Source organism: Cyclopterus lumpus, chromosome 22 (assembly GCF_009769545.1).
Source record: "Cyclopterus lumpus isolate fCycLum1 chromosome 22, fCycLum1.pri, whole genome shotgun sequence".
NCBI lineage: Eukaryota > Metazoa > Chordata > Actinopteri > Perciformes > Cyclopteridae > Cyclopterus > Cyclopterus lumpus.
The window spans coordinates 7310002-7325852 of NC_046987.1; the positions used below are offsets into that span (position 1 = coordinate 7310002).

The 15851-nt window shown below is 42.5% G+C and overlaps 1 protein-coding gene across 1 annotated transcript; it reads right to left on the reverse strand.

Annotated features, from left to right (window-relative positions):
* Positions 1-2876: 2876 nt before the first annotated feature.
* On the reverse strand, positions 2877-15842 carry maco1b (macoilin 1b). Its single transcript, XM_034563483.1, has 11 exons — positions 15416-15842; positions 14008-14149; positions 12544-12670; positions 10554-10677; positions 9383-9582; positions 8124-8682; positions 6654-6812; positions 6194-6376; positions 5932-6052; positions 5335-5509; positions 2877-5248 (listed from the first exon to the last, which is right to left on the reverse strand). The coding sequence occupies exons 1-11, from the start codon at positions 15493-15495 to the stop codon at positions 5055-5057; spliced, it is 2064 nt and encodes a 687-aa protein (XP_034419374.1). The 5' UTR covers positions 15496-15842; the 3' UTR covers positions 2877-5054.
* Between the last annotated feature and the right edge of the window lie 9 nt (positions 15843-15851).

Consider the following 15851-nt stretch of genomic DNA (forward strand, 5'->3'; position numbering starts at 1 on the left):
AATGTCTTAGTCCGGAAGAGGAAACCCCTGCTATTCACCCAGGAGCAAGTCATGTCACATTGATCTTTGGTTGTGCGTGATTACAAAAATACACGTTGAATGGCCAAAAGGACTTTAGACTTGTATAGTGCGAGAGTGTTGAGATGATGCAAGGAAACAGTTTGAGAGGCCAAACATCAAGTACAATCATATATATATACATACATATATATATACATACATACATACATACATATATATATATATATATATATACATACATATATACATACATATATATATATATATATATATATATATACATATATACATATATATATACATACATACATATATATATACGTATATATACATACATATATATACATACATATATATATACATATACATACATATATATACATACATATATATATACGTATATATACATATATACATACATATATACATACATATATATACATATATACATACATATATATACATATATACATACATATATATACATATATACATACATATATATACATATATACATACATACACATATATATATACATACATACACATATATATATACATACATACACATATATACATACATACATACATACACATATATACATACATACATACATATACATATATATATATATATATATATATACACACACACTAACTTTAGTCTCATTTAGTCATTACTCAATAACATCTACACGTATATAATGTTGCAGTTGACTGTTGAAAGTCATTCTTGTGTTGAGACGACATTAAGCATTTTGTTAAGTGATCCTCAAACTAAGATGGCAAAAGATATTATTTGGGCGTTGGCACCGAGAACCTTTGCATTGTATTGGCTCTATTGTGCAAAACATTTAAAACGACACAAAGCACAATTATTTCTACATTGAATTCCTTTGAGCTGCCGTCATCGCATAACGCTTAATGAGTCACTCAGGAGGATGGCTTTAAAAAAAAGGTTTCATAGGAGATGACAAGCTCGGATACAAGAGGACAACGGGCCAATGCACCCGCAAGGACACTTCAGCAACACCACCACCATCTTCCATCTGAAGCTCGGGTAGCAATTACACAGTATTGAGTTTATGCTGCACAAAAAATAAATAAAATAAATAAAAGCCTCCAAGGGAGAAATATCCCCACATCAGTGTAGCGGTGTAATCCAAACCATCCACTCTCAGGCAGGTGCTTCCCTTTTTTAAAATCACTGCTTCTTTGTTAGCAGCCATGCCTCTCCGAGAGGAGAGAGACAAAAAGATAGTTTTCTGCTTGTAAATCTGCCACTTACTCCATGCGAGACATACCTGGACTTTTACAGCAACAACAAGGCAGAGTAGGAAGACATCAGCTGGAGGAGCGAAAGGGGGGGAGGAAAGATTATTCTTATGAAAGACAAAATACAAAAGGATTTATTTATGTGTTAGCGCAAGTAATTATATACCTATACACACACACACACACACACACACACACACACACACACACACACACACACACGTGGGAAGTCTATGTTCACCAAGGAAACTGCCCATGGTCCTCATGTTGTCCGGTCAAGAAACACGAGAGCAAAACCTGGAATGTTCTCATTATTATGGCTCCTTCTCCCCAAACAGCTGGATTTACTGTAGATTAGTGAGGTCTAATGGCATCGCGAGTACAGCTGTGCCAAATGCAGACTGCTAGAAAAGACCCATAATAATCTGTTAATTCCACACACTTGATTCTGCCAAAACAGAGTGGTGCCAAGGAGAGCAATACAGTACTGAGGGTTGAGTGTAGAGCAAAGTCACGGCCCAGTTACAGGCACCGGGTTGATGCGGAGAAAAGGAACGAGGAGCTTTACCCCACACGTGTCCCGCTGCGCAGGTTAGTCGAGCGTATTTGGGGAGCCTGTGTGACACGGTGGTGAGGAGGAGGGCTGGGGGGCCTTCTGTCATGCATTGAAAGTCACCGTCCCTGGCACAGGGATTCGTTATCTGTCTCCCAAAAATTCCCCAAAGCGCATTAGATGAATGAATTATCATTCCAATCAAAATGCCCCAAAATTGTCTCTCATTCGTGAGACTGAAATCTAAAGCCCAGAGGTCAGCATCGCGCTGAGCAATCATGTCCACATTTGAAAAGCAGAGACAACGAGCCGAGTGGAGAAAGATGTGCCCAAATATTAAACATTATTTACACATTACGGACTTCATTTACCGACCCAATGCTGCCGTACAATGTAGTGGGAGTTCCACTGGGCCCCCGTGTTTTGACGAGCGGCGATTAGTGGTTAGCGTGAAGAAATTATTCATTAATTCCTTTTGTTAGAGCTAAATGGGATTTTCTAGTCTTAAAGTGAGGGACTTAGTGGTTCTTGACAGAATTAAAAATCAGAGTGTATGTGGACAGAGATGATCTCTCCCAAGCCAAACTATATGGATGAACACTGCCTCCTAGTGGCAACAGCAGTAGTGCATCGGATTTCTAATGCCAGATTACCATATTTCTGAATCTTTGTTTAGGCATTCTTGTATTAATCTGTCTCAAACAATAATATATATATATATATATTATTATTATTGTTTGAGACAGATTAATAAAAGAATAGTACCAATTGAAGCAAGTGATGCCGAGATGGTAGTCAAGTTCCCAAAAACACTGGATCCTACACTTCCCATAATGCAGCTCAATAGCCTCTTAGAGGACTCCCTGCCTCCTAAATACCCCCTTCTGTTAAACGTCCCAACTGCAGCTTGTGAAGCAGGCTTTCTGTTGGGCCACAGCTGAACTAACCCTGATGACAAAGGTTTGGAAAGGAAAGAAATTGAACCTGATGTGTAAAATCAACAACAACAACAAGCAGAGAAAAAAAATCAATTTGCAAGAAAAAAAAGAAGTTTATTCCTTGTAAACCTCACAGAGCGAGAGCACAGCCAAGGTCAGACCTGGGGAGAAACAGAGCAGTGACTGTGGGCATAGAAAACAAAAACAAAACACTTCTCTATACTCAATCAGTAGAGCAAACAATTGACTAAACTGGAATTTTCACAACATCCCCCCCACCCCAGGAACCAACGACAGCAATCTGAGCGAAAAAAAGAAAGAAGAAATGCTTCTCCATATAGTCGGTAAAAACCACACGCACGACAATGTCCATTTCAGATGATGGTGACACCACGTCAGACTTTAGAATTTTTTCTCCCTGCAGGAAAATAACAATACTACCAGAAACAGGAGTAAGGAAAACCGCTTTAAAAAAACAAAAAACAGCCACTTCCCCAACCGATGTAAATACTGTAACATTCAAAAAAGAAAGAAATGCGACTTCTATTTTTTAAGTCCCTTACTTTAAACTACAGCCTACTACAAACAGGTGACCGCTTTCTCTACCTGCTCAACTGAAACTTCCATGAAGTGATATTCCACTGGATGTTTGACGAACATGTCAGAACAAATGTATTTGCGGTACATTCATGAACACTTTACTGGAGGAACGAGCGTTCCCAGTCTTGGCACGCGAACTGAAGTGGACGATTCATTAAATAAAAAGCATTTATCTGCATTTCCGTAGCGTCGTGTACATTACATCTTTACGGTTTTTCCCTTTTTTCGAAACGGCAAGTGTTTTCTACAGTGCAACTTTAATTGGGAAATCAAAAAGAATGGGGTGGGGTGGGGGGGGGACAGCAGCTGGTTTAACAGCCGTAGAAATGAGCTCCTGTGGGTGGACATGTAAACACTAGACTGTGGTGGCCAACATCATGTCGCCTTACTGAACAAATAGGACAATTTATTTAGGTATCCGTTAATGTGACTTACTTAAGGGGCAACGATGCCCTCAGAGGTACGAGGTGGAACAGCTTCCCTCCCACTTAGTGGGGAGCCAAACAGCCAAAAGCAATAATCGACATCTGAAAGCAGGTTTGTCCCACGGCACTCGGCAAAAGGTCAAATGCTCTTCCTTTTCCAGCTTAGCGAGACGTTTCACGACTAATTCATAAAGGGTTGGGCCGTAATGTCATTACTCACTTTGTCCTCAACTCAACGCACTGTGAGCATGACAACCGATGAACGACAATGCAGAGTAGAAGCCGGTACACCTGTGTATACACACACACACACACACACACACACACACACACGCATGCACACACACACACACGCACACACACACTTCTGTTACTGCACTCTTTCCTTAACTCAAAAACTCACTTCAGGACTGACTTTAGGAGCTGCTTGGGTTCATATCATTTTACAGTCTATGTTTTCTGCTTATAACACAATATGTTTTCCAACTTGTTGCTATCAACACTTCCAGCTGGTTGAAATCAACACTTGAATCTTAAAGAGTGAACAAATAGAACCACACAATACTTAAAAAAAATAAAGAAAATCCACCATACCCAAAAGCAGCTGAGAGCAGGGTTCATTTTGGTGCCTTAAAAAATAAAAATGACATCATAACAGGGTTGAGAGTCTGTGCCAACTTTGCACTACATTCCTCAGGTTGTACAGACGTCACCAGACTATCTTGGGAGAAAAACTATCTGTCAAAGAAATTGATATACACGTCAGGCTGTATGACAAAAGGAGAACTCTTGTTTTCCAAGGTTTAGGAGGCAAAAATCAACCTAATATGAGAACGAAGCTATTCCCCAGGACCAAAGAGCAGGTAACTGGTGGCAGGTGGTTGCATTGGTGGTGCGGGAAGGGACAGCAACACCCTTGAGATGAAGATACATACCCGATTCTGTGAGGTTTCACTAGACACGTAAGAGAAGAAAAGAAGAAAAAAAAAAAGCTGCGGCTTCCTAGTTGACATGTGATGTCCGTTTAAAGTTTTTTTTGTCTTTTGTTTTAACTACAACAAATACAGTCACACAATACAACATCCTTCTGATCTGGCGAGGAGGAACAAATTGAAACCAAAAGAAAAACAACGTTCCGGGGCCGCAGACGTACCGAGCAGATTGGAAGGCGGTGAGCCTGCAAGGGAAAATAAAAACGATGGGAGGATGGAGGCGGGAGGGAGGAGGGGGAGGGGAGGGCGTTCACTTTTTGAGTGGCTGGTAAATCGAGGCGTTGGGGTCGAGGCCGGAGGGATTGGTGTCCATGAACTTGGAGGAGTAGTGGGGGGTCACGCTGTTGGTGTCGGCCGTGTAGGAGATGCTGGGCATGACGGCCATCACTTCGGCTATCTTCTGCTTCAGGTCTTTTATCTCCTGGTCCTTCTGCAGGATCTGAGCTGAAACCCAGACACCGACATATGAGCACACCAACTAAACCGTATTCTCCAAGTATCACGCGTGAATAAATATCAACCAGACTGACCTTGTGCAATCTCCAGCTGTCTCTTGGCGTCTCCCAGCGCAGAGAAGAGGTCCAGTTTGATCCTGGTTTCTGCACTCAGACTGTTCTCAAGGTGCTGGGTCTTGTCCTGCATGGCTGACAGCGCCGACATCAGCACCTCTGTGTCTTTTTCGTTCTCCTTATATTTATGAAGCTCCTGCGAGACGGAGGAGATCAGATGCGGTTAGACTGGCTGTGATTGGATGCTTGAGCAAACTAGTGACAGCAATGGGACGAACCGATCGGATAAATTTTCAAAGATGATGTGAACTCAAATTCATTCAGTGCTGCATGAGGAACAAATGGAGAGTCCCTGGTAATACCTAGCTCTGGGCCACTAGAACTGGGACAGGGCTCCGAGAAAGGCTCAATCACGATATAGAGTAAACAGACGCTTGATACATTTGTTCTGCATCTGAATAAATCACAAGTTTAAAAATCCCACACTGTAACTAGTGTATCTGGCATGAAACGTGACCAAATGAACAAAGAGGCATTTCAACACAATAATACTAGAACAACTTTACTGCGCTTGATAGCGACAATTCATTTAAACACTTTTTCTTTTTTAAACCTTACCTGAACTTTCAATTCAAGCTCTCTGATCTGGTCCTCCTTTAGCATGATGTCCAATGATAGTTTCTTACACTCTGTTTCTAATTCAATGATTCGCCGCCGCAGCGTGTCTGTGCACTCCCCTCTGACAAAAAGAAAAAGGGAGGGAAAAGAAACAATGTTGGATGAATTGTAATAACAGATCAAAACTCGAAGGAAACAAGCGACTGAGGTAAAAATGGTGATGTAAAACTCCACTTCCAACGCGTGCCAGATGTGCACCTACCTGGATGCGGCTGCCAGTGCTACCGCTCTGGCTGCCGTGGCCTCCTCTAACTTCTTCCGCTTCTTTTCGTCAGCGAGCTGTTTCTCGGCGGTGCCTCGAGCCTCCTGCTCTGCTTTGAGCCTCTTCTCCAGTTGGCCCACTGCCTGTTTGTCCTTCTGCTTTGCCTGCACAGCGTTATGGAGCCTACAAGTGCACACAGACACACACACACACACTGTCAGTGTTTCTTTCCTGTGCATCGGATAGTTTAGTTGAGAAGCCCATTCAACCAGTATTTGTGATTTTATTTACAATCTGAGGAACCTCTCTAGCAGACATCGCCCTGCTAGGAAATATTACTTGCGTAAAGCTATTTTGATATGATGATCTTTCACCCCAATGACCCAGTTATAAATGACCCACAATCAAAACATCCCTTGTGTGACTTTGCTTCAAGACAACGAATTGTATCCCCACTCACTTATTCTGCAGCAGCTCGTTCTCCTGGCGCAGTTGGCCCAGCTCGGTGCGTATGGTGCGCTCAGCGCTGCCCAGCGAGCCGATCTGGCTGCGCAGGTCCTGCTCGACCTGCCGGCTGGCCTGCAGGTCTGCCTTCAACTTTTTAACATCCTGCTCCAATCTGTGCCCGGGGGGTAAGAAGAATGGACAGAGGAGAGAGACGTTGACCTGCTGCTTCTAAGACGTAAGATTGTTGTTTCACATACAGCACGTCAACACATGCAGGCTGTTGTGGATACATAAATCCAGATGGTGTGGTCCAACCCGCGGCCTCTACACATGAAGCAAACCGCTGCCTCAGAAAAAGCAGTCCCTAAATTATCACTGCAGACGAAGCATGTTCATATTCAATCTATACGGATGGATCAAATAATGAAAACTACACATCGAAAGTGGGTGAAGGAAGCTTCGTAACCATTTCTAGGTCCTACTCTGAAGACTTTCAGCATCATTTCTAAAGAGCCTTCATATTTCCTGAGACATTTATTAATTATCTGCCCCCACCAAACCTACATTAAACCCCCTTTAACGCCTGAGAGATGGCTCCCTTAAAACACGATCTGGAAATAAAACAACATTCTAATTTGTTGTTATATATATTATTAATCACTCAGCCCAATTATATGGCACCAGCAAGAGACCCTCTTAACGACCATCTGCTTGCAAATGCATTTTCACAACTAAGGATGTCTCAAACGGATCAGAATAGGGGATGATTCAGGAAATGTTTTAATGGATGCGTTTAGGCTCGGCAAGCTGGTGCACTCCATGAAAAAAACAAAAAAACACTGGAACCACTTAGTTGTGTGAGTGAAGCACAACATGAACATGAATATAAAAGCAACAAGCGATGCAAACTAAAAAAAGACATATGCCATAAAATTACTGCTATTAGGTGAAAGGCTTTGAACTTCACTATTCCTTTTTGTGCTGGAGAGGTTTTCCAAACCCCTTTCTAACCTATTATGTCAGATCAGATCAACAGGGACACTCCTCTGTTGACCAGAGATATTATACTAAATACCATCGGGCTATAGGACACTACAGAACATCACAAGGAACCACCAAAGGTCAGCTGTGATGCAGGTTGTATTTTCCTACTGCAGAGCTCTTCAGCTGTAACTACTTTGGTTTATTTTACGAAATGTAATGTAGGTCAGCATTACGTGTGCACATTGCAGCTGAATTACACAGAGGAGAAAAATCCATAAATGATATGATTGAATTTGTCTTGAGATCGGTATCAAGAGGAAAAAAGGCCACTAGGGCATCCGCATTTGCTCTCAGGGATCACTTCAGGGCTTCATTTTCTTACACAGTATGTGACCGTAATGTTGCTGTCAGAACAGTTCTCTTGTTAGTAATGTATAGTATTGTGTTAACGAGCATGCATCTTGAGGAATACATCCGTGTCTGAGCATGTGCTTCTTACCTAACAAGTGCATCTGGCTTACTCAGCTGGTTGTTGGGGATGCAGTTGTCTGTGGGATCCCTGTGGGAGCCCCCCGCTGTCCCCTTGCCCACCGCTAACTTGTGCTTCTTCTCGTTCTTCCCCGAGGAAGAGGAGGATGGCGGGGCAGAGGAGGGCACGCTGCCGTTGGTGGCACTGTGGCCGCGGGGCGAGGAGTTGAGCGTCGCAGCGTTGCTGCTAGCGTTTTTGTAGTTTTTGGAGGAGGACGAGGACGAGGAGGAGCAAGAGGAATTGTTGTCCTCTTTAAGCAACAGGTTATCTGTGCTGCCCAGCTCTGTGGTCAGTCTCTTGTTGTTCATCTGGTTCTCCATATACTCCATCTCTTGGAGTTTAGAGTCCACAGATGATGGCAGGATGCTGTTGCTGTTGTGCTGCTTTTTAGCATCCCCGCCGCCCCTTCCCTCTTTCCCTTTTTCCCTATACTCTAACTCCGGCAGTGACACCGATGTCTTTTTATTGGCTGGGGCGCCATTCTGTGACACTGGAGGCGTGTCTACTTCAGATATTCCTTTTGCTGCTGCTGCATGAATAAAAAGGGGGAAGTGAAGGGGATATATATTATTTATGAATCATGACTTTATATAAGCATTGTGAGCACTGGCTGTGAGGAGTCACACGCTGGTTAGTTAAGTGCTACTTGTGTTTAATGACTTAACTTTAACCCATTACTGCACAACAAAACCACACAGCTGCGTTGCATTTCAAGTGATCTTTTTTCGTATTGGTTGGCTAGTGAAAAAACCTTTGTCGGCTGCAATTTTGATAACACTCCAGTAATTTCTTGCTCTGCGAGCTCCATTCAAATCTTTGCCTAATCCCCCCAATGAGCAGAGCCACTTGATCATTATGTGCATGGGATGTTTGTTTAAACTGCGAGACAGGTACACCTTCAACCACAGACTTTGGCTAGGCAGGGAAATGCTGCAAATGTACGTTGGACAAAACTCATTACAAACAAACACAACACGATTTAAAAGATGGTACCATTTTGCCAAAAATCCATTAAATCATATTTGAAAAAAAGAACTCAAAATCTCTTAGGAACCATTTGTCAAGAACTTAATGTAACGAGTGAGAAACAGTGAGGAGAAAAGAAAACATGATACGCCTATTTTGAAGGAAATTGTGTAATGCATAAAATAATGCGACTGTATTGTTCAGTCCTCACAGATGGTGTATTTGAGTCTCACATTTCCACCAACACACACACACACACACACACGCACACGCACGAATCTTACCGTCTTCTGCTTCTCGCTCTTGCCTCTGAAGCATCTGTTGCTCTGGAGGCAGGGCCTGCTGCAGAAGCTGCATGTAAAACTCATTCTCCTTCTGTACCTCCTTCTGCTTCCGAAGGCGCATCTTATAGCTTACATAGCTCTTGAAACCGAAGCCCAGCGTGACCACTGGATAGCCAATGCTGCAAAGACGGACACAAGAACAACACTCATAAGTCTGCTGTTGGGTCACACATCCAACAAGTACAGATTCTATCAACCCTGCTGCAAAAATAAACTTGTGTTATCAATCATTGGAAATTCTTCTATTACCAGCCACGATAGCGTTGCAGGTATTGTTTTCACTTTGGGAGAGTGTGCGTGTGTGTGTGTGTGTGTGTGTGTGTGTGTGTGTGTGTGTGTGTCTGTGTGTGTGTGTGTGTGTGTGTGTGTCTGTGTGTGTGTGTGTGTGTGTGTGTAATTTGTGGTCCTTGAGACACCTACTGAAGCAGGAATGACCACAGAAGCACTTTTGAGTACTTCGCCAGGTGTTCATATTTCTGTCTGGTGACAGATTTTGTCAGAGATAGGTGTAGCAAGGATGACGGAAGGAGAAGGGAAAGAATGGGAAGGCCGCTGTGATCCCATCCCTGGATGGTCTCTACTCATTGGGATAGTAACAGCTGAACTTCACGGTATAATTTAGGTTAGCAGCTTGGAGCTCTTCAGGGTTCTTTTTTAAATTGCATATCTCTGAACTTTAAAAAGGTGCTACTTTAAACCTCTCAGAGGATTGTTAATAAATATGTAGAGTCTTGGGGAGAATCCAAGAGAAACATCAGACCTGTTTTTTGTGGGGGTGGTTTTCAACATACACAGAAATCTTTAGCAAACATACAGTTTTCTGTGGCGCAAAGAAATGCATTTGACCAAGGCATAGGAAATGTCTCCACACTTCCTACTCGTCATTAAACTGACTTATCATGGAAATAAGGAAAGGGAAGAAAAAGAGAGGCATGAGGCCCTCCACGAAACCGATCATGTGACTTTATGTAGTGTGCAGCAATGAATGAAGCCGTGTGAAATATTCGTCACTGACCCTTGACATGCCTTTCAGTAGAAACGTGCCTGTATAGGACACCGTTCCACTAGTTAAAACAGAGCAGTGGCTCACCAGTGTGCAGCAAAGGGCCGGCACAGGTCCACATGGAAATTCTTCAGGTCTTTGAATCTGATGGCCGCCTCTATGTACACAAAGAGTATCCACAGCGACACGGTAGGGAGACAGACACCCCTCTCTGAAATAGAAATGCAGGACAAAGGTATTATAAATGGGCATTGAACATCACTCTGATTACTACCTAAATTGTGTCCATAGCAATGACTGGCAAAGTTAGAACCGAGAGCTTGGTCATTGTTTACTTACATTCTTTGAATTCATGAATAATTGCTTAAATCTTTATTTTATGTTGTAGTCAGGCAATGTTCTGTAATGTCCGTCTGTGTAACAACAACACACCTAAGCTCATCTTTGTGACAGAAAACATTTTGAGGCAAAAGGGACACACTGTTGGCGCAAGTGACCACCTGATGATGTGGCAACCAATTTGACTGTCCAAAACAAACATTTTAGAAGACAGACATTGGTAGGGTGAAATTAAAAAAGTGTCAGAGGCATCATTACATGTAGATCATAAGAACAGGCTAATAAATGAAAGCTAATCATTCAGCCAATTAGCGGCGACCAGCCCGAGTCCCGTCACGCTAGCAGCTACAGGGGAGATGACACGGGGAACAACAGAGGGTGAACGAGTGTCAGAGGGCTGTTACCCAGTTTATTGTTAAAGGCCTGCACCCCTTCTCAACAGTGGGGTCAAAGGGATTTAGGGAACTACTGATGAGTCTGTCAGTGTGTATCGAGTTGTTTGATACTTAGTTATTAATAAGAGGAGCAGCTGTGTGGTTAAAAGTGAGTGTTATAAAAGGTATGACACTAATTTATAACAACACAGACTGGGAGCTATTTTGAATAATAGTTTATGATGATACCAATAGTGAGTTATTTAAACATTCCTGCTATTGGCATTCAAGAAAGACTATATGTTTACATATGAATAAAAAAGTTGTGTAGTGTTGATTCTATTTCAATTAATTGTCTTTTTGTCTCTCTCAAAATACTGATATAATACCAATAATCAGTATCAATAATAGTACAAGTATCAATGAAATCCTCACGATAACCATCCCCAATTATATGCGTAATTATGCCACTCACATTCAATTTCTACAGTCTGGCTTCATTTTGCCACCTCCCCATCTGCGTCACCAATTTCCTGCGTCACCAAAATGTTTCCCACATTCTCCCGTCAAGTTCATTATGTATGTATCACAACTTTTGCGTGGGAAGTGCCTGTTTTTCCACGTACGCAACGGTTATAAATGAGCCCCCTGATGAACACAGATCTGTGTAGACCATCATTCTATACAAACCGTTAACTTCTCTACACCCTACAAACGTCTTTATGGCCACACCATCATCACTGAACACACTGGGTGGTAAGAACACAGACCCTAACAATATCCTTAAATAGAATAAACGGTGTGGAAATGTCACCACCAGGCTGTGGAGTGGTCAGAGATAATAATACTACAGTGAATATCACTGGTGAGTACAGTTGGAGGGCTCAGAAAGCGACTGAGAACCAGTCAGTGTTGCTCCCTCCCCCAACTGGCACTAGGATTTCCATCTGACACCTGGCCTTTGGTCAACCTAGGGGGATGCCGCTAAATCAAACTGAAAACTAATCCGCAGCGCGGAGCTCACTTACACACCATGCAAAGTTCTAAAAAGCAAGTATATTTGTAAATAACACAGCACAATGTGCATGGGAACACTCTTCACATCTGGCTTTCCCCAAAACACTAAAGGTGAAGGACAAAGCCAAAAAATTCTAAGAATGTGTGGAGTCTATGACTTGAAAATAATCATCATAAAAGCCCATCTTGTAAATACACAGAAAGCTTCTTCTTTTTTAAATTGTTGAACAGAACTAATGTCGAGACAAGTGAGACCAATGTTGGAGCAGGAGCCACGTTGATCACAGGCAACAACCAGTGTTCATACTGACAAATATAAAAGACACCTATACATCGGAGGGCCTTACCTGTGTGCCAAACATACTGCACCCATACATAAGTACTGGCAGCGAAGAATAGCCATTGCACTGGGATGAATAGGAGGCAAATGATGTCCGAGGTAAACGCCACACACACAAAGAATACTGAGAAGGCCTGTAGGAGAGATGAGACGGGGTTATGATAATGATAACACCAGCAAGGAAATATGTAGGTTGCCATTTGAATTGTATAATAATTATTCATGCTTGAAACCTAAAACATTGCCTTAAAAAAGGAAAAAGGAACTTTTTCCAGGCTAACCAGCCCTAAAATGTTAGACGCCAGTTCACAGAAGACCAAATCTTAATGCATTATAATTAGAGTGATCTCGTTCTGGGTGATTAAAGTCTATATTTCATTGTTGAATTATATCACAACGAATGGTTATGTGAATATTACATTTTAGTTTTCTCCTTTTCTGCATCTCTGTGACACACATCAACAAACACACACCTACACAATGCATTTCAATGAGAACAAGCTGTACAGCGTCAATAATGGACCCACGGCAAAATAAAACTATGATAGAAAACAGGAATACCAATAACTTGCAAGCCTGATCAGGTCTGTCAGGTTAGAGTTATGATGTTATGAGGCAGCAAACAGGGTAAAGTCTTACTGAAAGATAGGACGTGTTTAGGAAGGCCCTACTGCACGCTCATGGTCTGACATGCGCTGCCTTTTGTACACCCGCAGCAGCATCTCTGCCTCTGATATTTACGGCTGCTCTCTCCTGTTAAATCATCCCTGGTCACCTTCCAGGTTCTCAAGAAGTTTCTTCGCCTTTTGTTTGGGATTGGAAACCGTCAGAGTGTTTAGTCTACACTCTCACTTTTCCTCTTGCTAACTGATTATGTTTAGGACTACGTGCATGCAAGAAATCCCATCTTTAAATCAAAGCTGACATTTGTTAAGTGATACATAATGCTTCAGCAATAAGTTGTTTACATTTAGGTCGAAGCATTTTGACGATGCAGTGAAACTACAGGTTCTGTACTGTGAGAGAAACTTTACTTTGTGCATGCGTTTGTATTTTACAAATAAACAACAAACAGTGGTGAGACTTTTTATTTTCCAGGTTTAGCCTGATTTCGGATTCTAATTACTTACCAAGATGCACCACTATGTGTGCTAATGTTTCTTTTCATCTCACCACACTGCTATCTCACTACTGTTAACTGCTTCTTATTCACATGACATGAAAAAAAACTGCAGAAGTGTAACAATGACCTGGTTCCCATATAATGTAAATGCAGTGACTATGACAGCAGCACTGTGGTGCTGGTAATCTAAATCCACAATTCTAGCATGTCAGTACTTGATTGTTTTAGTGCAACATCTAAAAGTTGAGTGGTGAACAGAAAAACAAAACAAAGAAAGTTGAAAAAATAGCTATGCTCTTTCATCACCTTTATAAAAATCATAATAAATATAAGGACACAGCCACTCACCAGCCCCTGGTATCTAAAGGAGTCGTATACACTCCGGATGAAGAGCCAGAATGGCCAGAGGTACTCAAACCTGAACTCCAGTACAAAGTCTGCCAGTAGCACCAGTGCCCACACCACCAGGAACTTCAGGTACAGGAAGGTACTGAAAATGATAATAAGCATTGGATGAACACAAATACACATTAAATAGTGTACTTTATATTGACAATGTGAAGAATGCTAGTCATATTTAGCCAGTACATATTTAAGTCAATATTTGGCAAATCATCACTAAGTCAATCCATCAATAGAGATTCTGCTTTATTGTAATCGTGTGTGTGTATCAAATCCTGTTGTTGCTACTGTTTGACAGATGAAATGCCTGTGTGCATTGCACATAGAAGTGGCTTATGTTGTAAAATGTAACTGCATATATACAGAACAAGTAGAGACTTCATGCACATAATTTAACGTGTTCTTCTGAGATGATGCTTTGGACAGTTAGGACATGGCACCCGTGCCAAACTACAGTGTATATACTTTTCTCAAAAGTTGAGACCATTTACATTTACTCACAGAATGTGTTAATTTATTGCTGGTTCTTTTCCAGTGTCACAATTAAATTAAAAGATAATAGATACATTTGATCGCAGTTGACATTTGTTTGCCGTTAGAAAGTGACACATTAGGGGGGGTCCTTTGAGCTCAAAGCATGGCTGCTATGTGATGGGTCAGCTGGTCAATAATTCAAGAGAAACGAGGTGCATTTGCTCCATCGGATAAAAAGTCACATGGATTTAACTGTTCGGACCGGTCAGGTGCGGCTGTGAAGGACAACTGAGCAACTTTAAGTTGTGTGAACAGTGAAACACGAGGTCTGCAGAAGTCAGACAGTCAACTCGTGTTTTAGGGTTATCGTCATCATGCGTTACGCCCTGATTGGATAAGCAAGGCGCATGTGGCGAGGTTAGAAATAATCAAGACGAAGCTGGCGTTGTGCTAGCTAACGAAAGTTACCCCAGCTAACAGGGCTCCGTTTGACACGGCTCGCGCATGACAACATGACGCGGGCACACGGCAGCCGGTCGGTGTGGTTTAACGAGAGTCGAAGAGCACAGTGCCGCTCATCTTGAACAGCGACGGTGCTCTGAAAGAGACCTTGTGACACGGTTGCAGACGGGCTGTTTTTGGGGCCTAGCGCCACGACTAGCTCACGAGCTAACGTCACCTGCTCATGTAACGTAACAACGACAACACACCGCTAGCGTACACTGCGCTGCCGCTGGAGGCTAGCGATGCAGTCCATTGATATCAGCACGGACGTTAGGGAGCTTCACATTCTGCAGCTACCAAGTGGCACACATCCCCATTCATGGCCCCCCGTTATGGTCGCGAGGAGGACCCCTCCGTCGGGCTCCGCATAAGTTACCTGCCGTATATACCCTCAGTGATTCGGTTCCGTTTTAACGGCCGTCGGAGTTTGCTGCAGTCCGCATTGCGCCGCTTCATCCTCCTCCCCTTGGCTTTGGCCCTCGAGTAACCACTGTAATCTTATCCAGTTTTCTTGTGTATTCGGACAAATATAATAAATGAAGTGCCTGTGGTATATGTCGCTGTTATTATTTCCCCCCGCTGGAAACAAAGAAATAAATAAAGGACTCTATTCGGGAACCTCCTCTTTTTCTGTTAGCTCAGACTCAATAAGCCCAGACCGCGCTGTATTTTACGTCCGTCCACTTGTCAGACGGCTGGTACATCCAATCAATTCCCTCCGCCGAGGCCTGTCTTTTTGACGGATACAGAGATGAGCCATTTACGTTGTACCGCGGCCAGTCGCCCACTTCTCCTCCGCCAAAGACAACAGG

What these genes read in the sequence shown, in the direction of transcription:
- maco1b (XM_034563483.1), bottom strand. Translation starts at nt 15,495, where the DNA reads ATGAAGCGGCGCAATGCGGACTGCAGCAAACTCCGACGGCCGTTAAAA. An exon ending in ACTGAGGGTATATACGGCAG is followed by an intron (nt 14,150 to 15,415) that starts GTAACTTATGCG and finishes TATCATTTTCAG; the next exon opens with TACCTTCCTGTACCTGAAGT. An exon ending in AAGCCAGATGCACTTGTTAG is followed by an intron (nt 6,813 to 8,123) that starts GTAAGAAGCACA and finishes CCCCGGGCACAG; the next exon opens with ATTGGAGCAGGATGTTAAAA.